Source organism: Gossypium hirsutum, chromosome A08 (assembly GCF_007990345.1).
Source record: "Gossypium hirsutum isolate 1008001.06 chromosome A08, Gossypium_hirsutum_v2.1, whole genome shotgun sequence".
Lineage (NCBI taxonomy): Eukaryota > Viridiplantae > Streptophyta > Magnoliopsida > Malvales > Malvaceae > Gossypium > Gossypium hirsutum.
The window spans coordinates 2,456,885-2,481,436 of NC_053431.1; the positions used below are offsets into that span (position 1 = coordinate 2,456,885).

Sequence of the window (24,552 nt, forward strand, 5' to 3'; positions counted from 1 at the left end):
TTAAGATCCAATTGGTTACTTTTTTTTTTGTTTATTAATACCCAATACGAGAAAATAAGACAAAAAAAGTTTAATTACCAATATAAGAAAATAGGTATAATTCAGAAGCCAAACAATGAATAAAATATTTATTAAAATAATAATTAATATTATTATAATGATATTTTTATCTTTTCATTATTTTTATATAATGTTTAAATAAAACAACTAAAAACCATAGTTATGTATTTAATAAAATTTATATACAAATTCTTTATCACAATACTTATAATGATTGTTGAATAAATTTTAAGAAATAATTTTCATTATATATATATATATTTCACATTCTGATGACAAGAACAAAGCTCCGGAGTTGAGACTAGTTCTTATCTGACTATTTGTTTTTTTATAAGTTCATGTGTTAACTCTTTTGTCTAATGTTAATTTGGATATGAATGTGAGGATACGATCTTTTGAGAACTCTTTAAGTACATTAAAAAACGTATAAATATGAAACATAGTTGTATTTGATACTCATATCAATGACGATAATAATTAATCTACAATTTTAATTTAAAAATATGAACATTTTTAATCTTTAATTTTGTAAATACACAAAATAAATTTTGTTAATATGATTTTTGGTAAATAAAATATTTTTATATTCCACATATAATTTTTAAAAATTGTATAATAAATGTCTCAAAATTTAATTTATTAATCAATAATTTTCCCACCTAATTGTCTCAAATAAAAAATTAAGAACTCCCTCCAAAAACCCTCAAAAACATTTTTCGCTCTTTCAATGGCGAACTTCGATGCTCCTTCGTTCTCTCTTGGGCTTGATTTCGACGCCGATTTGGAGCCCCAGTTACCGGCCGAGGACCATCTCGAACCTATCTTTGCTCCGAATCCTTCTGCAAGCTTCAACATTATCGAAGAAAATGCTGATGAGTTCGAGTCTGAACAAGTTATGGATTCGGATCCGGATACTCGACCCGACCCACCTCGCGTCTTAAAGCGGTTGCGTCGGGCCGCCGATGAATCTTCGGCAACGAAGAAAGAATCAGAAAAGACGTTGGTTTGGGATAACGGGGACGATGACATTGAAGAGTTCTCTTCATCCCAGGAAAAAAATGGTAATTTCTTCTTATTATTAGCAAATTTTTCCATTTTGATGATATGTTGCTTAATTTAAAGTGGGTTGTGCTTTTCATTTTGCGTTTAAAGCTAAATTTTCTGGGTTCCTATTTTTTTAGACTTATTACGTAATCTATAGTAGGAAATTAAATTGGGAAGGGAAAGTGGAGATAGAAGAGATGTAATGTGAAATTAAAAGAGTAAGGGAAAAGAAAGTTTTCTGAGAATCAAAAGAAAGATTAGAGAATATATCTTAATTTTAATGGGGTTGTAAGTATAGTTATTCTGCTAATATTCCGAGATTGATTATGGTGGAATGACTGTCAATAAATGGAGACGATAAGGATTTCCCTGAGGCTATCTATGGTATGCGCGTTAGTATATTTGTGAAAGAGCATTTCAGTCGGAGGATTAGTCGCTATGTTGATCTAAATCTAATCACATTCTTAGCAATAACTTGAATTCGGTTCATAGGATAATGAGCATTTGATAATTGTTTAAGCTATTATTTTAACTAGGAAGTAGTCCGTAGAAGTGTAGTTACTATTGCAGTTGAGTAATTTTAAAGCTATGTTACTTGAGCTCCTGTTGATTCTTGTATACCTATATGTGTCCGATATGGGTATGCCTCGAAAGCGGTATTTGAAGAAAAAAGAAGAGTTCAGATAACATAGTCTTGAAGCATGTATTTTCACTGTTTATATCGGGTTCCAATCTTTTGTTTGTAAATTAGTAATTTGTGCGTGTGTTCCCTGTTTATATACTCGGATTTTTGCTGAGTTTATAAAGTTTTATCTTTATTAGCAGATGTTGATTCATCAACACAGTATCATTCTGTATGTAGCAGTTCCAAGATCCCATTGAAGAGACTCGGGCTTTTAACCACTCAATCTTCCAGCCAATCGAGTTCAAGGAAAGCGGGACAAGCATCAGTTGCCTCTGCTTCTGCAAGTTTAAAGGCCAGCCATGATGGGTTGACATTTCCAAAGTTAACCATCAGTCCTCTTCGAAGATTCCAATTACTTGACTCTGACTCTGATGATGATCCCTCTGACTGTGAGTTTACTGGCAAAGGAGCTTGTAAAAGCGATCCACTGTCTAAGGAACAACAATCTACAGCCAGTGATAGAAAGAGAAAGGCATCATTTGGTACACCTCAAAATGAGGATTTATGGAAAGATATCTCTCTAATGAATAGTTCTTGTGTTCAAACACCTGCATTCGATGAGGTATGCAAAGAATATTTTCAATCTTTGAACAACAAGAATGCTTCTCAGAAACTTGGGAGCCGAAAGGCAGATTTATCTTCACAGGAACTCGGGAGCCAAAAGACGGAGCAGCTTCAGGATTTGGATGATCCCTTGCCTCCAGCACATCGCTACTTTTTCCATGCTGATCCAAGGATCCAAAACTTAGTCCGTAGTCGGTTACCCTTCTTCTCCCCCTTGAGCATGGTTGACAATGGAGGACATCAACAACCTACTGTCTCAATTATGGATTTTAAGTGAGTAATTTTACATGCATTGGTTTTTCTATATTGAACTTCGCTTTGTTCACTATTCATTATAGGCTTAATGTCACTGTAGGAATCAATTCAACAAAGGAGAATCATCTAAACAGAGAGGATCTCGGAAAGGCAGTGGCAAGAATTGCTCAATAAGTAGAAGCAGCAAATCAAAGAAGCCAAATGCTGAAAATGGTGCTTTCGAAGGATGGGTAAATCCAAAAACCAGTGGAGCTGTTCCGAAGAATGCTGGGAAGAGAAGAGTTCATGCTAGCGGTCAACCTGCTGGCCACTGGTATACATCTCCAGAGGGGAGGAAGGTATGTTGAAACTCTTAACGGTTCAATTTTTATTGCTCTTATTGTAACACATCAATGGCTAACCATAGATGCGTGGCCCATGCACCTATGACTACCAATCATTTGCATTTGAAGAGACGTTTTTAACTCTATTGACCAAATTTGCTTCATTATTTTCATTTTGATAAATGTAAATCTTATTCTAATCTTCTCGTACTCTGCGGCAGGTTTACATTACCAGGACTGGACAGGAATTGTCAGGTCAAATGGCCTATAGGCATTATCGGAAGGTAACATATTGAAACAGTTCTACTTCTCTGAAATTTAGGCCCCTGGCCTGCCCTTAGTTTGAATACCATTAATTTCCCTCTTTTCTTAGAGGCAATGCCATGGGCCAAGGTCTGTAAAGGCATTGATGTTCTATAGAAATTAATCTTGAAGTTTATGCAAAGGCTAAAAATGCCAAACTGGTTTGGCCTTTGGTTTTCAGTCAACTGATAAGTTCTCAATGATATTTACTCTAGTGTTAAAGAAATATTAAATATGATAGCTACTGTTTAGTCTTAGGCCGGCTTATTTTTGGCCAGTTCATCTAATGGTGGTTTCATATAGTATACCAGAACATTGGTTTATGCTGGTATCTTAATTAAATCGACTTTTGTTTGTAACAGGAGAGTGGAGGTGGCCTTAGGAAGTCAAAAAAGAAAAGCAATGTGAAGAAGAAGAAAGGATGAAGAAGGCTATTGTGTTTAGTTTAGTCCACTTTGTGCTGTAAATTTTGTAACATACATGTTTCAATGGTGTGTTTTTACTTTGCTTTCTTGTTTATCCCTTCAATAACATGGTGATGCAATTTTAAATTTTACTTTTCTTAACAATTCAATTAGAAAAGATCCCATTCTACACCAATTCTTTTGAGTTATTAATTGGACAATATGTTTTACTAATCTCCTAAGAAGGCTTGGCAAGTTTATTTATCATTTGCAGATCAAAATCCCAGAAAAGCAAGGGAGAAAACAGCAACCGAGATCCATTCACTCCAATACCGAAAAAGATCCAAGGTAAAAATGTTTCCTGGTTCATGCAAACCCTTAGCCTGCGCATCCTTGGCCTGGCTTCCGATATCAGTGCATACTAATGTATGCATCCAGGGGCATTCATGAACTGGCAGCTACCCTACCATCCCTTCCTTTTGAAGTTTGGAGTTCAGAGACCCCTGTAATTGGTTCCCACTTGCTATCCATTCAAATTAACCATTGTACTATGTATGTTTATGTTGTAGAAAACTTGTGAGAGTAGAAGACAATGGAAGGTCCTTTTATAGGCCAAAACATGAAGATTACTCGAGGATGGAGAGGAAATTTGAGATTAGTGGTAATGAAAGGATTTTTCATTGAAATTTAATGAAAATGACGTATCTTTTCATCATGAATTATTATTATTCGATGAAGAGATGTGTGTTATTTTTATTTCTACGATATATATATCTATATACATAACACAATGCTGTAAAAAGTATTGTCGTAGAAGAGTTGTTCTGATGTATACGTTGGGTATCTATGAATATGAATGTTAGTATATGAATGAAATTAGAGCATTGCATTAGGAGGAATAGTAGATAAGTTAATCAAGCTCCAATCACATTCTTATGAAGAATTGGGTACACATTTGGTGAACTATGTTTCTGACTTGGATATAGGTCATAGAAGTGTAAATACTCACTCAAGCTTAGGTTGATTGTTGTATACGGATATGTTCCAATTATGGATTTTAAATAATTTGTTGAAGTTATTAGTGTGTAAAACAAGATAAATTTTTCTTTTTTTCAAGATGACTGATCACATAAGTCAAAATCCCCTCGTTAATAATTCAATATCTATCTAAGTCCAATTATTAACAATATAAACCTTTTTTAGGTTAATTTTGTTGTAGCAATGTAATTAAAAAAATTGTCTTTCATCAAACAAGCTCAGTGGCAGGATTTCTTCTCAAATGATGAATTTGATATTTCTCGAAGTGTTAAATCTTTCAAAAAATATGCGTCAACCACGAGGAGGCCAATCGCCTACACCATTGGTGGTGGAACATGAAGGTTCTAAAGTTCCCTTCTTTTGACAAGTTGTAATGATGGGGACTAGATTGAGAATGAAGATGAAATTGGAGGGTAATAAGCTTCAACGCACTCGAACTTATGTCTTCCTGAACTGGCAACAATATCAATACCAATCGAGCTAAGACTCAATCGGCAACTCTAATCATATTCTTTGCAATAACTTGAATGTTGGAACATTTTCAGTATATATATATATAGCATTTCAATAGTATTGAAAATGAAAAGTGATAAGTAGACAACAGTTATATCACTTGGTTATTCTCTTAAATTCAGAAGTTATGTCACTTGATTATTAACAAATAGTTATAATTATTCAAATAAATATCTATTAAATAATTATGTTTATTGCTAAAGAAATAACTATCCATTTGGGTAGTTATGTACCTATGAAGAGATATAAAACTTCCTATAAATAGATAAAGAGGAATTAATTTTCATTCTTTCACAATTTTTTTATATTCCTAAATTATTTTACAAAGAATTATTATAAATTTTTTTTTATAAAAATTGATATCCTTGTTATGCTCCGCTCAATAGACTGTTTCTATTAATGCAAAATATAAACAATCATTGAGTTTCATTGTATTTTTGAGATTTATTTATTAATAATTTTTTTTATAGATCATAATATAAGTGAGATGAATAAAACCTTAAAAAAATTATATTAATACACATTAAAATATTCGTTAATTTCTCATATATATATATATATTCATTTTACCCTCAGAGTCCATTGAATTAGGTTCATAATTGTTTAAGCTATCTCCAACTTTGAAGCATTGGATAATGAGTCTTGTAAAGTATTATATAGGTTGAATTGATTGTGTAATAAGAAGACATTGTGGGTGTTTGTGTCTCAATGGAGCTGAGCACTTTCCAGGCCAATTTCAACGCCAATACTTTCACATTTCCTCAAACCTGTATTGTCTTTAGGACCTCTAGACCAATAAAGGTGAGCATGAGCTGAGTCGAGTTTAACTAAAATTTTAGGCCCGTTTGTTAGGTTTGGGCTTTATTTGGCCCAAAAAATGGGCCTAAAATTTTACCCAAACCCGACCCAGTCTGCTCATATTAATTTTTATATATTTTTTATGCATTTTTAAATAACATTAAGATAAATATAATTTAACAAATAAATATCTTTAAAATAATAACAAAATTAACAAATGTCTTTAAAATAATAACAAAATTATCAATAAAATAAGTTTTATACCATATCTAAACAATAACAACAAAATAATAGTAAAATGGTAGCAAAATAAGAAGAAAACAACAAGAAATTAATATTAAAAAATAATTTTTTTATCTTTTAGCGGATTCGGGCCGGGCCGAGTTGGGCTTGGACAAAAAATACCTTACCCGAGACTTGGCCCATTTTTTAAAAGGGCTATATTTTTTTTGTCCAAGCCTATTTTCGGGACTATATTTTTGTCCAAACCCTACCACATTTCAAACTAACTTTCGAGCCGAGCCACGGGTAAAAGGACCAACAATAGATAGGAAGTAAAATCTACCACTAAACTAACTATTAACCGTTGCGAATATTTGACCAATAAATTATTTAAACCCATGTCACCAACATACAAAAAATTTCAATTTTTATTATGGATACTATATATTATTAATTCCCAGAAACTTAGAAGCATCGGTTGATTTTATGGTTAAAACACCGTAAGCCTTTATTCAACTTTGGAACAATTTTCAAGAAAGAGTTTAAAAATACTCAACCTTCGTTTTAACTCGTTTTAAGAACCAAATCTTTCTACATATCTAAACACCTTAGAATACAGTAGAAGTTGCTTTCAAAAACCTATATAATCACCACTAATTTCAACATATCTAAACCCACATTTAAAGCCTTAAGTTCCTTAGATAAAAGACGCACACCCCGCTCAAACGACAAAGATAACCAAACTCCATATGTTCTAAACACGTGTTTCTCTTGGTGTTGGAATACCGGTCCCTAAAAATTTGTTCCGAATGAAATGCAGTTCCTTGGCTGCATCCACAATGTCCATCCTGTCTTTAGATGATTCAACAGATGAAGCAATTCCAACATTGAAGATGGAAATGAAGCACTCTTTCATTTTTGTGGATTCCATGGTTGCTCTCCTTGGGTTTCTGCTGCTGCTTGCCTCCTGTTGGCGGTTGTTATCCCCAGCTAGAAGTAAGGGATCAACAACATCAAGTACTCGATCGGGCAATGCCGTCTTCACGAAAAGATGAAGTGTTTGTCCATCTTTGAACGTCTCGTCAATAGGTCTCTTCCGAGTGAACATTTCCAACAGGAGAATCCCAAAGCTGTACATGTCTCCACTTGTTGTTGGCTCCATTCCAATGCCATACTCTGCTGAATATTAGATTAGAGTTTCTAAGATGATGAAGAAGAGCAAGAATGATCCAATTCCTAACAAGAAAGAAGTAGATTTATTGATTTACCTGGTGCAGCGTAGCCAACAGTTCCTTTTAGGCCAACAGTGCTGGTAGAATTTCCAGAAAATTTGTTCATGGATTTTGGGAAAAACCTGGCTAGTCCAAAATCTCCAACATTTGCAACCATGTCGTGGGCAAGTAGAATATTGCTTGGCTTCAAATCACAGTGAAGAAGAGGCACCACGCAGTGATGATGGAGGTAATCAAGTGCTGAGGCCACCTCAATTGCAATGTTTAATCTCTGAGCAAAGTTTAACATCTTTGGTTGGATGGTATTTGTTTCATTTGGTGCATCATGCAGCCATCGCTCTAAGCTCCCATTAGGCATGAACTCATAGATAAGGGCTTTGAAAGGATTGCCTTGGAAATCAATACTGGAGCATGCGGATATTATCTTAACAAGATTTCGATGTCTTATATTTCCCAAGGTTTTACATTCCGTGAGGAAACTCCTGGAAGCACCTTGTTCTTGTAGGTTCATCACCTTCACTGCAATTACATTTCGCTCTTGGTTTCGGTCCAAAACACCTCGGTACACACGCCCAAAGCTTCCTTGGCCAATCAAGTTTGCTGGGGAGAACCCATCCGTAGCTTTTAGGAGTTGTTGAAAAGAAACCATCAAAATCGAAGCAGTTCCCAAAGGAACAGCCGAGGAGAGCTCGGTTTTCGCTCCTCTTTTCCTTAACCACAAGAAAAGGATGGACAACATAAGAATTCCAATAACCCCACAAACAATCAAGATTAGTTTGAGGGGATCACTTGTTTTGTGTTGCTTGGACGGGAGGAAATGGCATAGTGGAAGATGCAATTCAGCAATTCCCCCACAAAGCTTGTCATTCCCAGTTAGTGCAATGGTTGATGCATTACTGAAAACTCCTTTTGTTGGCACTTGTCCTTCGAACTGATTGTATGAGAGATTCAGGAAAGTTAAGAAGGATAACTTGGCAAGGTACTCTGGAACTTGACCTGACAAATTGTTGTTTGAAAGGTCTAGCTCTTGAATGCCTCTCAAGGAGCTCAAAGAAGCTGGGATACTTCCATAAAAATTATTACTCCCCAAATATAGACCCTCTAAGCTTGTACAACTACTCAGAGCAGCAGGAATTTGGCCAGAAAATTTGTTTTCAGACAAATCCAAATCTACCAAAGATTTCAGGTATCCCACATCTGAAGGAATGGAGCCTGTTAGAAGGTTTCTGGACAGCTCAAGGAAAACTGACAGTGATGCTATGCTAAAGATCTCTTTTGGAACCTCACCTGTTAGCCTATTTGTATGTAATGCCATCTTCATTACATTTTGACATTTTCCCAACTCAGCAGGTATGCTACCCTCCAACAGGTTTTCTTCCAAGCCAATCTCGCTTAGCTGTGAAAGATTTCCATAGAGGTTGGGATTCTCCCTGTTAAAGCATTGCCACCTAATGACATCCCTTGCAAGTTTTTAAGCTTACCAATTGACTCAGGAATGGTGCCTCTAAGGTAGTTGTACTCCAAACCAAGTCCCCATAAATTTACAAGGTTTGTTATTCCCAAAGGTATTTTGCCAGTTATTTTATTATCCCCAAGGTATAAATATCCAAGTGTTATCGACAGGTTGGTTATGGAATTAGGTAGCAAACCACCAAACTGATTGCTTAATAAGCTAACCATTTGCAATCTACTACAATTGGTTAAGGTGGTTATAAACTCTAAATCGCCGGCACCGCCAATTCCCAGACTATTGTTTTGCATATTTAACCATGACAAATTTTGAGTGTTTCGGAAATCAATGGACACCTTGTTACTGAAATGATTATTGGAGATTTCTAACGTCTCCAGCTTTGAAGCATTGGATAATGACTCTGGTAAAGTTCCACTAAGATTGTTAGATCCTATGTAAATTCCTCGCAGGTTTGGTAAATTCGAGCCTAAGTTAACTGGGAGAATTCCAGAGAGTTGGTTGTGTCCTAGAGCTAAGGAATCCAAACAAGACATGTTGCAAAACGAAGGAGGAATGAAACCAGAGAAGTTGTTACCATTTAGTTCAAGCCAAGCTAACTTCTTTAGAAGGCCTAATGTATGTGGCAGTCTTCCTTCCAAACTGTTCCATTTAAAGCTGATTTCTTGGAGAGAAGAAGCATCCCCAAGGGAAGTTGGCAGTTGTCCTGTTAAATTGTTGTAAGCAATGTTCAGCTCTTCGAGCTTCGACAAATTGCCAAGCTCCGATGGGATATTTCCAACCAGGTTGTTTCGGGAAGCTTTGAACTGAATGAGGTTAGAACAATGGGTCAAATTGGGTGGTATTGTTCCTGTTAAGGAATTGTTATGCAAAATCAAACTTTGCAGCCTTGGAAGTCGACCAATTTCAGGGGGGATGACACCATTGAAATTGTTGTCCTTAAGGTTGATGAACCTAAGGAAGCTGAGGTTCCCCACATAGGGAGATAAGGTGCCTCCCAACCGTTGCTGGCTTAAGTCCAACTTGGTGATCCTTCGATGCCTACGCCCACAAGTTATACCCGGCCACTGGCACAGGGTCACAGATCTGTTCCATGACCTCGTGACACCAAATGGATCATGTTTGATTTGTGACTTAATGGCAAGCAATGCTTTGAGATCACTCTCATTGTCATCATACGTGGTTCTAGCAACAGTGGCTGGAAACCATCCTAACAGCAACAAGCTGGCACACCAAAGTAGAGACACCACATTGCTGAATGAAAAACGTATGCTTTGTGGTTCCATTTTCAAGGACAATAAGCTAAAGAAGGATGCTGCTCAATACATACAATACTTTTATTTATTTATATAGATTTGTATATAAGGTATTATTAAATAAGGTAAAGACTTTATGGGGGTGTTTGCTTGTCAATGGAGCTGAGCATTTTCCTGGTCAATTTCAACACCAATACTTTCACATTTGCTGAAACCTCTCTTATCTTTGGTGACCACCAACCAGCAATAAGTAATTTTGTAACAGAATTGAAATGGGAAATTAAGAAAATATGAATAAGTCAGTCCTATAAACCTCTAAAATGGGATAGACTTCACTCATACACCAATAATCTTGGAACCTAAGTCACAATCTAAACCCACATTCAAAGCCTTTAATTCCTCAACAAAATCCCACCGAGTCAGTCACTGGTTAGAGGCCTGATTGGTTTAAGAAATATTTAGGGTAAATTATCAAAATAATCACTTTTGTTTGCCTCATGTTATATTTTAATCATTAATGTTTGAAAATGTTATGTTTTAATCACTTAGATTATGATTTTGTTATGAAATGATTACTCTACCACTATTACATCTCAAATGACAGTCTGATGTGATAGTTAATATAAGTTTTAAATGGCAACGTGAATCTATAGATGGAATGATAAAAATTATTTTTTTTATGAAAATAGAATACAAAATTTTACCCTAAAACACAATTTTCTCCTGTTTAAAAACAAGCAATAATTGGGGTTTTTTTTTGTTACAATAAGAGAAGAGAAGAGAAAAGCATAACAACATAGAAAAAGAAGAAGAAGAAGAAATGAAGTATCAACCTCTATACCTGTTTGTTATTGTGGTTGTCCACAATACACCAATAAACAAAGATAAGCATGTCCTGTTGTCAGCCACATATACAAAAAAACATAAAAAGATGGACCACCTTTTTGCAAGAAAAATTATAATATCTGAACCCAAAACTCATGTAAAGAACAGAAAAAAAAAAACCGTTAATGTAATTTATACTTGGATTCTCCCTTGAATCGATATTTTGTCCTTTCATTTTGAACAAAAAATCCAACCGTTTGATGGAACATTCAATTTGATTTTTATTGTTTCGATTCAACAAAGATAGTTATGAAAATTGATTGCTTTTTGGTCAAAGTTTAAACGATAACTAAAAAAGGAGACCAAGAGTTTTTTTTAATGATTAATTTGATGCATTGATTTTGATTATTTCAGAAAACCAAATTAATAGTTTCCTTTAATTAATTTAGAAAATTTGATTAATTAAAAAACTAATTAATTTACTTGAATGGACATTCATATTGGCATTTAAAACTATCACGTCAGACTATTGTTTGGGAGGTAACATATCTTAACAACAGAGTGATCATTTTGTAACAAAACGATAATAGAAGTGATTAAAATATAACATTTCAAACATAAGTGACTAAAATATAATTTGAAGCAAACAAAAGTGACTATTTTAATAATTTATTTATAATTAAAATCTTAAATTGTACCATAAAATTCTATATCATTTTGGTTCTTATTTTTCTTCATTTCCCAGTTAATGACCTCCAAAAGTCCATCCCATTTTATAAGTCAATATGAATTTATGAGAAATTATTTTTTAAATAATGAATTAAAATTCAAAATTCTTTTAAGTTCGTGTTGGAAAGTAACCTAGAAATTAGATTTGAGTATAATTATTTGTAATCATACAATGATAACACGTTTAAATAACCACTGTAATTCGTAGGGGAGAATAAAAATTAGAATAATTACACGTAAAAATAATTTTTTAAAAAAAATTATACAAATTATAAAAAACTATGTATTTTATAAAATTATAGCAAATTTTTATATTATTTAAATTCTGAAAAATATATAAAGTTTTGGCTAAAAATTTATTATAAAAAAATTAATTTACACATTATAAAAATATTATTAAATATTTATTTATAAAAAATTATGACCAATAAATATGAAGGTTACTTATTTATGTGTTTATGTTATATACTATAAAAATAAATAAATAGTTTTTTCCTTTATCATAACTTATTTATAAAAAAATAACTTTGGAAAGTTATTATAAAAAATTATATTATTTATATGAAATGTTATGAACAATTTATAAAATATTTTTTTTATAAAATTTATTTTACATGTTATAAAAAGAGATATAACTTAATAAGTTTTTCTCCAAATTAAGTTTACCAAAGTTTTTATAATTAAATATACAAACTATTTAGACTGTGAACCTAAATATCATAAAGTCAATGTTAATTATACAATTACAAAAGGTTCTCTTGCACCATATCATGAGATATGATACCATTTAAGAGAATGGTACCAAACACAAACACCGTAAATAGTTCATGAACTCTTTAATTTGAAACATTCAAGATTTTAAAATGTGGTTTAAACATTTGCTATTCTAAAAAAATATTTTTCATATTAACAGTATTATCTTAGTATAGCATAAAAAAATTAAATTGTATTAGCATATCGAATATTTCATAACTTGAATTATATGTAAAATCGAGATAATCTATACCCCGAAGAGTACATGAAAGAAAGAAATACTGATAATCTTAATGGTGCAAATTCGAATTCAGATGACGAACTCAAGAATTATAGTTTATACTATCAAACATGACATAAGGAATTACAAGATTGTATGGTTTAACAGACCCTAAAATTGAATAAAAATCAGTGGAGGTGTTCTTAATTTAGAAGATGCCTAGATTTTACTTGTTCAAGGTTTGATGTTATGAGTGCCTTTGTCTTCATCACAATTTCTAAATGTGCATTTGTGGGTGTTCTGTATTTCTGAGTATGTTTGAAGTACCGTTGCATACATTTAAAACTGTTCTTGTTATCTAAATTTCAATGTCAACTTCTTGTTCATCATTGTTTATATCTGTGGGTGTTCTGTAATTCTGAAAATGTTTAGTAATACACTAGTCTTTGAGAACCATTAATACTCTGATGCTTACATACACCATTCCTCCTGTGTATATATGTATATCTAACAAAAAGCAGCCTGAAATTGCAATGGAAAACTCCATTAAATTATAATAAACAATTGTAAATGAGTTTGAACTGTCTCAAAAGCCAATTGTATATTTGGATGAGGTCTTGTCTATGATCAGTTTGCTTACCCTAAGTGTGATGTGCGAAACTGTAAACTTGTCGATGCTTCGTACACCTTTAATCTTTATCCTTGCTGGTCCCGGCCCTTGTTGTCTAGATTCCGATGAGAAGCCTTCCGCGACATTATATGCATACATTTCCTGAAATCCATTAAAACAAAGATTAGTACAATTGTTCCAACAAGCCAAACTCAAATCTGAATCAGAACCGGAATTTCAGAGCGCAAGAACATATTTTTGTTTACATGTTTAGATCCTCAGTCATTTTCTTAATCTCACTTGACCATAACAGTGGGTCAATGTTCTTCGGTAAAGAGTCTTGTTGTTTAGTTTTCTCGGTCAACCACTGCTCAGCCTTGTTGCACTCATTCAATATCTGAAAAAAACCAAATCAGTTCCAACACTACTGAATATTGCGTTTATAATGCGTAAAAATCACTAATTATCATACCGATTCTCTATCCTCATTTGGCAAAGATTTCGTCGACATTCTTATATCCGCGATGCACCTAAATAGATCTGTTGAAGCCTGTGTTCTCGCTTCTTCATCTTTAAACCGGTTCTCAACTGGATCCACCAACTACAAGATAAAAAAAGATGGCGCGGTGAAGCAAGATGAAGAGAGCAACAATGGAGTAAACTTCTACGATTGAATGAAGAAATTATGACCTTCTTAAGAGCCTCTAATTTAGAAGTGTAAGCGCCTTCGGTTTCATCCTCCCCATCATCGTAAAGCCACTCCTCAGTCTCTTGCAGGCTTTTGGAAATGCCATCTCTTTCCTCATCAGATGCAAAACCACGATATGTGTTGAAAAGCTTTGCATAAATATTATTAGACAAACGTCAGCATATGAAGAATAATAGACAAACATATACCACTTATCATTTAGATTTGAGTGTTTTACCTTATTCCGCATTTCATAGACATAAGATTCCAAGGCATTCTTCTTCTCTTTTGTTTGTTCCATAGTTCGGTCCTGTTGCGCCAACTTAAGTTCTTTATCTTGAGCTTCCATAAGCTCAACCCCTGTCATCGTGCCATTTATGTTTTCACTAACTGGTATCTCAAGCCTTCTCATTGTTTTATCATTGGTCTTACCATCAGCCTGCATCAAAAAGAAAAACACGAATGAACTTTGAATCTACATCAGCTAAAGAACACAAACTATATAAAAACATGACAAGATTACATGACATGAACACAACATGAAACAATAACACGGATGTCTTGAAAACTATGTTATACGAATAATTAACATACTAAAACCTTAAACCCTAAACCATAAAGATGGCGCATAAAGAACATGATATAATGATGATACAAACTTACTGAAGCATTTGATGGTTTAGACTGCATATATGTACCATCTTCACTGCCATTTGTTACATGCCGGGCTTCCTTTGTGCTCAATTCGGAATCATCTACATGCTCTTCGATCAGCTGAAGGCAAAATCTCTCAGAAACTAAATATCAATAAGATGATAGAAGAGAATTTGAAATCCCTAGTTACCATAGCTGACTCGACAGTAACAATGCCATGAAGGTTTAGTTGAACTTTGACTTTAACCCTTGCCCTTTCACTATTGGAGGCTTGGAAAGGGCCGATCTGCAAAACCAAATGTTCACCAATCTGTAAGCTGCTCAATTCCGTTGAAACAAGAAATATTCAAGGTTAGACATACTGTGAAACAACTTATTTCCGAGGGTACACCAGAAGGCAGTTCGTTTGGATTAGCATAGAAGGGTTCCAAATGAAACAAACTACTTCTCTGTAATTGTAGAACTATAGCACTAGGAATTGGCTGGCCTCTCGGAAACAACACATAATTAGACCCTTGCAAGATTGAGGTTTTATCCAAAGAGAACCCTATGGAGAATGGAATACAATCTTGAACCTACAAAAGCCATGGAAATTTTCCATTACTCTATGCAAGATGCATAAAAATAAGCAAAAAAACAGTTTCTCAAATGGTCTAGATCATCATGCAGTGAATTTGTGTTGCTACAAACCTCGTAATCTCTAACCCGAAAAATTGGACTGAGCATTGCGCACTGAAGAGCACATCCTCGTGCAACACACTCACTTGCATTTATTGTCCGACTGGGTTCTCTCCTAAAAAAAGAAGCTAACTGTCTTGTTATAGCTGGTATCCTGGACCCCGATCCAACAAGTTCGACAGCATGGACTTTCCCCACAGTTAACCCTGCATCGGTTATAGCTTTAGTACAAGGAATTTTAATCCTCTCCAACAACCCGGAAGCCAACTTCTCAAATTCTTCCCTCTTAATGAAACCTTTGACATCCTTTTCATCCATCAAACACTCGATATTTAAAGGCGCCTCTGCATTAGCACTCAAAACCTTCTTCAGTTTCTCACACGCTGCCCTTAACCTGATAGAAGCCCGGACATTAGAGTACACATCTATATTATACTGCTCCTTGAAACAAGCTGCAAAATATCCAAACAAAATCTCATCAAAATCCCTTCCGCCAAGGCTGTTATCGAAAGCATGTGATAGTATCCTCATTTGTCCAGCCTCAAATGATACAATCGAGACCTGGGTATCACAATGACCGATATCCACAAAAGCAACATTCGTCGGACCAGCATTGGAGAAATCCGTTTTGTAAATCCCATAACCAAGTGCGGTCGCAGTACAGTCATGCATTAATCTAAGAGGTTTCAACCCGGCAATCTTAGCAGCATCCAAATATGCACGTCTTTGCAAGTCAGTGAAGTATGAAGGAATACCAATAACACAATCCAAAACAGGAAGTCCTAAATTCGTCTCCGTCATATATTTCAAATGCGCAAACAGCATGGCCATAATTTGCACAGGCGTAAATCGATGTGTTTCCCCTAAATACTTCAAGTGAATCAAAATGCCACCATCTTGACCCTCTGAAGTTTCAAATGGTAACATTCTTAACTCATTTTGAACATCAGGGTCTTGAAACTTCCTACCAATCAACCTTTTCACTTGAGATACAGTAGTTTTCGGATGCATCATGGCAGAAGCTGCCGCAGCAGAGCCGAGGAACCTCTGCTTCTCTCCGAAGCATACCAAAGCTGGCGTTTCACGTTTCGATTCATCATTCAACAACACATCTACACCTCTTTGCTTTACAGCAGCAATTACACATTTCTCATTTCCAATATCAAAACCTACAACGCTCATTTTAACTCACTAAAAACAACAATTCTAGAGTCAAAACTGGATTCAATTTAAATTGTATTAAATTTCTCAAAATTTCCTCCTCAAAGCATCACCAGCAGAAGCTACAAAAAGGAAAACCAAGATTAGACCATAAAAAAATTTTATTTTCTATGATACCATTAGCTAAGAAAACAAAAGATAAAATGTGGGGGAAAACCCAAATTTAAAGCATTTTTTGCAGCTTTTGGCCGCAAAACAACAATGCTTCAATGACCCAATTTTCCATTTTCTTTCCAATTAATCAGAAACAAAGAAAAATCTATATCAAATTTCAACAGAAACATAAAGACCCCCAAGTTTGATGCTTCTTTGCAACCTTTTGGCTATAAATTAACAAGTCCCAATGACCCAATTCTCCATTTTCGTTGCATTTAATCAGAAACCAAATAAAACCCATATCTCTGCCAAAATTAAACAGGAAAAAAGAATCAAACCCAACAAAGTTTTTTTTTTTTTCCTTTTCTTAAAAAAGTCTCGGGTTAAAGTAAAAGGAAACCATAATTTACCTGATAGAGGAAAAATCTGCCGCAAGAAAAAGAAAAAAGAGAAATTCGGATTTGAAAGAACCCAAAGAAATTGAAAGACGAAGTGGGATGGTATAGAGAGGAAATCTCCTATTTTCTCGCTAAGTAGTACTAAGTTTTTAAGGCTAATAACATAACCTGCTATTGAGAAAATTCAATATTTAATTTTTGATATTTCAAAATTTATATATATTTAATTTTTAAGCTTTCAAAATAAATATTTAATTTTAAAATTTACAATCACGAATTTTAAATAATGGATTTAAGTTTTACCATTTTTAATTGTGATGTGTGAATCATTGTCTATTATAATTAATCGATACTTATCTATATTTATACTATAATAAATCATTTGAATGAGGTAATGGCCACTTACAAACAATAATCGGGAGAATTTGGAAAGCTTGGAATAAATGTTATGGGCCGGGTTAGGTTTGAGTCAAATTTAAACATAATATTAATATATTTTATGATTGTTTAAGTCATGTTTTGTTTAAAATATGAGTCTATCATTTTGTCAAATTTTGTCCATATTTGTAAATGGCTAACTCAAAGTTCATTTTAGATTCGTTTATTTTTTTTTGAATTTTTAAAAATATGTTTATATTATTTTTAATTTAATAATTTTATATGTATTTCATTTATTAAAATTTTATACATAGCCATCTTAATTTTTTTTATATTTAATTTGTATGTGTTATAAATTGTTTAATATATAGGGATATTATTTGGTATAGTCAATGGAATTTTTAGATTCCATAAGTAAAAGGATTGACAAGTGTCTAATAGGGGAACAAAAAAATTTTAAAAATAAATATATAGGAATAAAAAACACACTATCAATGTACCAAATAGTAAGCTATATATATAAAATAACATAATACATATAAAGAAAAAAAAAACTAAGCCGAATCCAAATCTTGAATGTTCAAACTCGAATCCGAATCATATATTAAATGAACTTAATTTTTTTATCTAAACTTATTTTTCAAATTAAATAATTTGACCTAAACGTTGTTTGTTTGAATAGCTCAACACATTAATAATTCAATCAAAATTTGACTAATATTAAGATTAATGTGACATGGAACATTAAGAATGAGAGCTTAGCTTAGCTTTGGCAAACATCCTTGCGTGAGGTTTGATTTAGGTCTTTATCATTAGTGTGATGGAATTTCAAGAGTGAAATATTCTTCAACTGGTTGCCTTCTGAGTAACTCCTTAACCCAGAGCTTTATATGAGGAAGTAGAGTTGTGGAAGTTGTTGAATCTTTGACTGGAACATAAATAACTGTGTGGATCAATGAATTTATTAGTGTTGATTATCACAAAGGGCGATGCTATTTTTAGTATTCAATCATATTGATAGAAATTGAATTTTTTTTATATGACTAAATGACATTTACCAATATATTTTTTTATAATTTTAAATTTAATTTAAATATAATTTTTCTTCTCTCATCTCATATTTCATACATAAGGTAAATTTTATGTGATTCAATAACATGATTCGGTGAAGAATGAGAAAAAAATATGATCTCTTTTAAGAAATTAGAAATTCAAAATGCTCGAGGGATCCGATAAAAGATTTTGTAAGTTTGTTAATTGGTACTTAATAAATGAACTTATTAAAGATAACAGAACAAGAAATTGAAATTTAACGTTGAAAACATATCAATTGATGAACCATTGGGATGTATGTGAAATGATTTATGATATGTTGGTACTTTGCTTTTAAAATTTGACAGTGATTAAGATACTGATAATTTATATGTTAATGCCCCAACACATGAGAATTTAATACGTTTATATTTAGGCTAAAACGTTTAAAAAATTAAAAATTGTTTAATTTATGAAATAAAACTAATTTGAGGAAAAAAAATCTTTAAATCAGATTTAACAAGTATAAAAAAGAATCATTTTACTATACTTAAGCCATTTGAAGAAGCATCAACTGCTGTATTCAATCAAATTATTATTATAAGAGAAAAATAATTTATGTATTGCATTTTTAGTCAAATTATTTGGAGAAACAAACAACATGGGTCGAATATGACCAATTCAATTTAAGCATAGCACAAAAAAAAATTAAAACACGGCATAAATATAGTAACCATTAAAAAGCATCATTCCATACAACTGCTATGACATAAATATTTTATATATATATTATGAAAAGAAAACTCCACTAATAGTGCATGACCGATGAACTGTGAAGAAGAGAGGCTTAAGAGAAAGGTAAAGTAAAACAACCATAATATATGTAGATATTATATATAGAAAAAAAGGGTAAATAAGGAACAGAACTCTCCCAATGCCAGCCACCACAAATTCTACAACAACTAAGAAAATCCACAAACCTTGAAACATGTCAAGATCAAACCAACACCAAACTGTGGCCTGGACCGAACTGAACCAGTTTTGAAAGATGCTGAAATGAGTGCAACTCACTACAAAGGTAGAATGAAAATAAAACAAATTAAGCACAGTTGTAAATAATAAATCACGGGATATGTTAAACTCAAAACTCACTAAACTATTCAGGAATTTTAATTTAAATCATTAAATTATTTGAAAGTTTTCAATTAAATTACTAAACTATTTAAAAGTTTTTATTGAAGTCATTAGCTTGTTAAATTCTTTTTAATTTTTACAGTCCAGCTATTGAACCCCAAGCGACGATTCGACGATTTATATGGTATATTAGTATCCCTCGATGAATAAAAGAGCATTCCTTAAATCCAACTTGATTTGAAGGTTAATGTTAGAGATCAAGAAAAAAGCTGTTTATATTTTAGTTCGCAAATTCATAACATCTAAAATTATTTTATGAAAAAAACTAAATTATAAAAGAGAAAGAGAACTTTCTATTGGTGGAAAAGGTACCGACAGATAAAGCCATACAACAGCAATCTTAACAGTCTAGTTAGTAACTTAAATGAAAACTTTTGAATAATTGAATGACTATTTTGCAACTTTTTGAAGTTGAGTGATCAAATCGTAAGTTTAGTTTACCCTAAACCACTTGTTGAATGGATAGCAGATCTAGTCCGCGTTTCCAGAAATCACTAGGAAAATAATAATGAGCGGTAGAAATCATTTTTACCTGCTGGGGTTGTTGATAAGCCCCTGGTTGTTGGTAATTCCCATATCCAGCAGGATAGCCACCATAGTACATGTTAGGATCTTGGGGAGGAGGTGCATATCCGTATGCTTCATATCCTTGAGCATATCCATAATATCCGCTGTTCCACTGTGCTGGATCAGGTTGAGCCTGAAACTCAAATAGTCTTCTTAATTTGCTGCATGTAGCTTGGGTTTATTTACAAACGAACTATTAGTTTATATACAAAACCTGTTTGGTTGAAGGACTTCGTCCCCATGAAAGACGAACATTTCTTCCTCCAAAAATGGTACCGTTCAGAACCGATAAAGCTTGCTCCGCACTAGCCCTAAAGTACATATAGCAGAATGTGTTAATACCATGAAATAATATTTGATACTTCATATACCAAAATCGAACATGGTATTTAATGTTTACCTGTTAGCATATTGAACAAAACCACAATTCTTGTTAGCAGGAATTTTTACATGAACTACCTCGCCAAGTTGGCTAAATATTTGTTTTAATTGGTCTTCAGAAACACTGGGGTCCAAACCACCAACAAATATCTGCATTTAAGCGTGTAAGATTTTCAGTTGGCCATAAAATGAAATAATGGAGATCAAAATATGAGCAAAAGCTACCCACTGTAGTGTTACTCGGATCATTCTCGCCAGGATTTCCTTGAGCATTCTGGTAAGTAGCTGCAAATCACAAACACGTTTAAACTACCATAGGATCAGGTGATAATGGATCATGTAATAGTGAAAGGTGGTGCCATCCCTGAATGTTAACATTTTCATATTGCCACAATAACTCATAACTGATTCAACAATTTTTTTTCTTTCCTTTTTTTTCTCCTAAAACTACATATTTCATGTTAACTATGAAAACCCCAAGCCTGTTTACAGATGTCATGTAATAAAGTTATAGCATCATTGCTTCTATAAACTCAAATTAGACATTGTTGAGGAAATATAACACATTCAAATAAAGTAACAGGCTAATGGTAACAAAAAGTTAATTCAATAAGCACTTCAAAATAATTCTCTCCATGGTATGTAAAAGAACAAAAATACAAACCACCGCACATAATCACTCAAACAGTTACAATTGCAACTATAAACATCCTCTGGGTTACATCAAGGCTTACCATCACCAGGCGAAATCATAAGTATTAAAATAACAGAATCCACTAACAGCTGAAAAAGAAAACATCAATTACATATTAAACTCAAGGAATAACTAAAGTTCCATTATTTTATTAACCTCAGGGTGAAAGGGGGATATGAGGAAATAAAATCAGAGACTCATCTTCTCTCCTTAATTGACATGAAAATCTTCTCTTCCTTTCACCAGATTTTTGGAAGGGGGAGGGAAGAGAGATTGCTGCTGGTGCTTCAATTGAATGATTTACAAGTTCAACTTCAATAATTACTTTCAACTAGAAAGAACCTATCTCCTAAACTAATCCTAAATTCTAAAAATACTTTTGTCATTCTCTGCATTCACATAAACCTAGAGTATTAGAAGCCAAAAAATGGCAAGATGAAGCATGTATTAAGAACCAACGAGATTCTTCTAAACTTGAAATGATAAACAACCTCAAATGACAAGTGGAAAAATATCTGCTAAAAATGCAATTAATAATACTGTAGATTTATATGCAGATGCTCCATTAGTTAGGCTTAGGCAATATAGACAGATGACTGATCCACATCCATTTTAACCCAGAAACTGGGCAAGGACTTAACTACAAATTCTGGGTTTCTTTCCTGACTGAATTTGTCCTCAAGTGCAACAGAACAATAGAATAAGGACAAAGAAGTTACTAAAATTTTAAAAACCAACACAAATTTGAAATGCAAAAGAACAAAACTTGCGCCAAGGTTAATTAATAGAATGGTGCATGATGACATCCATGACAACTTTACAGATGGCTGCTTCACCTAGTTTTGAGCATTACAGCTTGACTTCAAAGGAAATAAAAAGGAGTGTGTAAACATATGCAAGTATAGAAAGGTAACTGATCCATGACGAAAAAAGTTTCAAGACTTGTAAAAAAAAAGTAAAACAAGAGATAAAGGAAACATGTTGGGAAACTGAAACAAATTGAACTTGACTGGAAAAGTTAATAAGGAACTGGAAAATTAATTTGCGAACGTAGGACAAATACTGTCACGAGAAAAAGAAGCTTACGACAAAAACAAAGTAACTGACCTAAAATGAGGCCACGCATTAAAGTGGAATCATTTCAGCTGATATCAGTTCCAGGCCCCCCAAAATGAGAGCCTCTCGATGTCCTGCTTTAAGACAACATGAGTTTTATATAAGTTTATGCCTATTTTAATATAATTAAATGTGCCCAAGTTTACAAAGGAAAACTGGAATGAAATGAATTTCTGTAAATTCAGCCAATCTTCAAGTGCATAACTGAAAGAATTTGAACTTTTAAGTGTAACTGCACCTTATGAAAGTAAAAACCACAAGAAAAAGTTAACCAACTAGCACTCAACGTGGCAAGTCAAAGTACCATAGCATAAATCAAGGCCAATGAATCCTGTACACAACCAAGCAAATTCATATGGAAACCAAGATGAAGACTGAACACTATATAAACCACAAGATTGTACCTTTCTGATACGGCTGACCAGTGACAGGCTTCTTATTAGAAGCTGGTCCAATCCGCATTGCCCTTGTTGAACAATACATCCCATTCATTTCAGTCATGGCACGCATCTGTTCAGATTCATCACCAAACCTCACAAATCCATAACCTTTTGACCGTCCTGTGGTCCTATCAGTAACCACTTTTGCACCCTTAACAGACGGGTAAACAGCCTTAAAAGTCTCTTGTAACATGTAATCCGAAACATCAGCTGCTAAATCCCCAACAAAGATTGTGTACTCAGGACCCTCTTCTTGCCTCTTTTCCCCAGATCCAAGTGATGCCCAATTCAACCTAAAATTCTGCTCAGCGTTTGGCATTGGCAGCCCGTTATAAGACTGCAAAACCCTCTCAGCTGCCACACTGGACACAAATTCGATAAACCCATATCCTTCCGGTAAAGCAGTTTGCTTATTCCTAATCACCTTAGCCGAAACCACCTAAAAAACCCAAAGATTAAAGTTTTGCTGAATTATAACTTAATTCTATTTACTTTTAAGCTTTACCTAAAAATCAAAAGAAAATAAATTCATTCAAATACAGAAGGACTTCTACGGAAAATATTAGAGTCCTATGGCATGTCCGCACCTCCTTACTAAATTAAATTAAACATGTTTTTTTTTCTATTTACTTAAAAGACTTTTCACTTTTATTCAAATTATTCAAATATATATATCAATAACAAATCAATTACCTCTCCAGTTTGAGCAAAGATATTGATGAGGTAATTCTCATCCATCCACGGCTGAAGATCACCGATCCAAAGAGATCGAATCTCACCGGAGCCAGCAGCAGCAGAACCGGCGGAGTACTGCTGCATCTGAGTGGGCGGAGGAACAGGTTGCGGCGTCCAACCGGTAGGTGGAGGAACCGGTTGACCACCCTGCTGTTGTTGAGACATCATCATCCAGGGCTGCGACTGCGGTTGTTGCTGGTACTGATGAGTCTGAGACTGATCGGCCGCCATGGAAGGTGGCGGAGCCACGCCTCCAGCTGCTGGTTGTTGCATCATATTCGATAAGACAAAGGAAAGATATTTGGGAGACTACGAAGAGAAGAGGAAAACCCTAGATTAATTTTAATTTGGTAATCGAAATTTTATAACGAGGGTTGCTTTAAAAACAGGCGATTCTTGTTTCCTTTTAAATTATTGTTTTGGATAAATTCTAAGTTTGGTCCTTCTTGTATACTTAAATTTGAGTTTTAATTTATATTTTTAAATTTAAATTTAAATTTGAATATATATTGATATTTATTATTTATATAAATTAATTTTATTATTGAAAATGCTTATGTTAAATTAAAATATAAAAATAAATTGTCAAATTTCAATATGGTAAATAGACTAAAACCACAATATTACTTATTCTTTTAGGTTAATATAAGAACGACTTGAATAAATCAAAATAATGACCCAAAGAATAATTTCTTTATCTAGGTTGGATTCAGCCAATCCGATAATGTTTTGAGATGATGGGCCGAATAAAGATCGAATTAGGTTTAAATATGATATTAATATATTTTTATTTTAAAATAATATTTTTATTATTTTTATTTTAAAATTTTATATATATTTTTATTTGTTAAAATTTTCTATGTGTTATTTAATTTTTTAAATATTTACCTTATAATATGGTACATTACTATAGATTTAATTTTTGTATGTTATAAATTACGTAAAGGTAAATTACACCCCTGGTTAGTATAATAGAGT

At 33.4% G+C, this 24,552-nt stretch overlaps 5 protein-coding genes across 11 annotated transcripts; 1 reads left to right on the top strand and 4 right to left on the bottom strand.

Annotated features, from left to right (window-relative positions):
- Window positions 1-518: 518 nt before the first annotated feature.
- On the top strand, window positions 519-3,785 carry LOC107926108 (uncharacterized). 5 transcript variants are annotated; one of them, XM_041075602.1, is made up of 6 exons: window positions 722-1,121; window positions 1,927-2,351; window positions 2,400-2,626; window positions 2,709-2,946; window positions 3,153-3,215; window positions 3,597-3,785. In XM_041075602.1, the coding sequence occupies exons 1-6, from the start codon at window positions 788-790 to the stop codon at window positions 3,657-3,659; spliced, it is 1,350 nt and encodes a 449-aa protein (XP_040931536.1). In that variant the 5' UTR covers window positions 722-787; the 3' UTR covers window positions 3,660-3,785. The 5 variants fall into 5 exon arrangements, with proteins under 5 accessions (XP_016712402.1, XP_016712400.1, XP_040931536.1 ...); XM_041075603.1 differs by having other exon boundaries at window positions 2,418-2,626; XM_041075604.1 differs by having other exon boundaries at window positions 1,930-2,351; window positions 2,418-2,626.
- Window positions 3,786-6,673: 2,888 nt separating this feature from the next.
- On the bottom strand, window positions 6,674-9,321 carry LOC107926172 (probable LRR receptor-like serine/threonine-protein kinase At3g47570). Its single transcript, XM_041075605.1, has 2 exons — window positions 7,478-9,321; window positions 6,674-7,385 (listed from the first exon to the last, which is right to left on the bottom strand). Exons 1-2 carry the CDS (start codon window positions 8,760-8,762, stop codon window positions 6,964-6,966), a joined length of 1,707 nt encoding a protein of 568 aa, XP_040931539.1. The 5' UTR covers window positions 8,763-9,321; the 3' UTR covers window positions 6,674-6,963.
- LOC121203196 (LRR receptor-like serine/threonine-protein kinase EFR) lies at window positions 8,834-10,195 on the bottom strand. The gene has a single exon (XM_041074667.1). The coding sequence runs from the start codon at window positions 10,193-10,195 to the stop codon at window positions 8,834-8,836; it is 1,362 nt and encodes a 453-aa protein (XP_040930601.1).
- Window positions 10,196-12,795: 2,600 nt separating this feature from the next.
- LOC107926313 (heat shock 70 kDa protein 16) lies at window positions 12,796-17,225 on the bottom strand. 3 transcript variants are annotated; one of them, XR_001692184.2, is made up of 11 exons: window positions 17,050-17,225; window positions 15,335-16,605; window positions 15,007-15,219; window positions 14,835-14,930; window positions 14,654-14,764; window positions 14,229-14,429; window positions 13,993-14,139; window positions 13,775-13,903; window positions 13,569-13,699; window positions 13,333-13,464; window positions 12,796-13,214 (listed from the first exon to the last, which is right to left on the bottom strand). XR_001692184.2 is itself a non-coding variant. In XM_016857147.2 (10 exons), the coding sequence occupies exons 2-10, from the start codon at window positions 16,502-16,504 to the stop codon at window positions 13,389-13,391; spliced, it is 2,274 nt and encodes a 757-aa protein (XP_016712636.1). In that variant the 5' UTR covers window positions 16,505-16,605; window positions 17,050-17,225; the 3' UTR covers window positions 12,796-13,388. The 3 variants fall into 3 exon arrangements, 2 of the variants coding, with proteins under 2 accessions (XP_016712636.1, XP_040931540.1); XM_016857147.2 differs by having other exon boundaries at window positions 12,796-13,464; XM_041075606.1 differs by lacking the exon at window positions 17,050-17,225 and adding an exon at window positions 16,860-16,944 and having other exon boundaries at window positions 12,796-13,464.
- A 1,928-nt stretch (window positions 17,226-19,153) lies between these two features.
- Window positions 19,154-23,994, bottom strand: LOC107926276 (polyadenylate-binding protein RBP45C). The gene is made up of 7 exons (XM_016857085.2): window positions 23,533-23,994; window positions 22,804-23,278; window positions 20,819-20,874; window positions 20,609-20,739; window positions 20,423-20,519; window positions 20,174-20,341; window positions 19,154-19,517 (listed from the first exon to the last, which is right to left on the bottom strand). The coding sequence occupies exons 1-7, from the start codon at window positions 23,848-23,850 to the stop codon at window positions 19,515-19,517; spliced, it is 1,248 nt and encodes a 415-aa protein (XP_016712574.1). The 5' UTR covers window positions 23,851-23,994; the 3' UTR covers window positions 19,154-19,514.
- Window positions 23,995-24,552: the final 558 nt, after the last annotated feature.

What these genes read in the sequence shown, in the direction of transcription:
- LOC107926108 (XM_016856911.2), top strand. Translation starts at nt 788, where the DNA reads ATGGCGAACTTCGATGCTCCTTCGTTCTCTCTTGGGCTTGATTTCGAC. An exon ending in TTCATCCCAGGAAAAAAATG is followed by an intron (nt 1,122 to 1,926) that starts GTAATTTCTTCT and finishes TATCTTTATTAG; the next exon opens with CAGATGTTGATTCATCAACA. An exon ending in GTCTCAATTATGGATTTTAA is followed by an intron (nt 2,627 to 2,708) that starts GTGAGTAATTTT and finishes ATGTCACTGTAG; the next exon opens with GAATCAATTCAACAAAGGAG.
- LOC107926172 (XM_041075605.1), bottom strand. Translation starts at nt 8,762, where the DNA reads ATGAAGATGGCATTACATACAAATAGGCTAACAGGTGAGGTTCCAAAA. An exon ending in TGTTGGCTACGCTGCACCAG is followed by an intron (nt 7,386 to 7,477) that starts GTAAATCAATAA and finishes AATATTCAGCAG; the next exon opens with AGTATGGCATTGGAATGGAG.
- LOC121203196 (XM_041074667.1), bottom strand. Translation starts at nt 10,195, where the DNA reads ATGGAACCACAAAGCATACGTTTTTCATTCAGCAATGTGGTGTCTCTA.
- LOC107926313 (XM_016857147.2), bottom strand. Translation starts at nt 16,504, where the DNA reads ATGAGCGTTGTAGGTTTTGATATTGGAAATGAGAAATGTGTAATTGCT. An exon ending in CTAAACCATCAAATGCTTCA is followed by an intron (nt 14,430 to 14,653) that starts GTAAGTTTGTAT and finishes TTTTTGATGCAG; the next exon opens with GCTGATGGTAAGACCAATGA. An exon ending in AATTAGAGGCTCTTAAGAAG is followed by an intron (nt 13,904 to 13,992) that starts GTCATAATTTCT and finishes TTTATCTTGTAG; the next exon opens with TTGGTGGATCCAGTTGAGAA.
- LOC107926276 (XM_016857085.2), bottom strand. Translation starts at nt 23,850, where the DNA reads ATGATGCAACAACCAGCAGCTGGAGGCGTGGCTCCGCCACCTTCCATG. An exon ending in ATGATCCGAGTAACACTACA is followed by an intron (nt 20,740 to 20,818) that starts GTGGGTAGCTTT and finishes GCTTAAATGCAG; the next exon opens with ATATTTGTTGGTGGTTTGGA. An exon ending in TTTGTTCAATATGCTAACAG is followed by an intron (nt 20,520 to 20,608) that starts GTAAACATTAAA and finishes TATGTACTTTAG; the next exon opens with GGCTAGTGCGGAGCAAGCTT.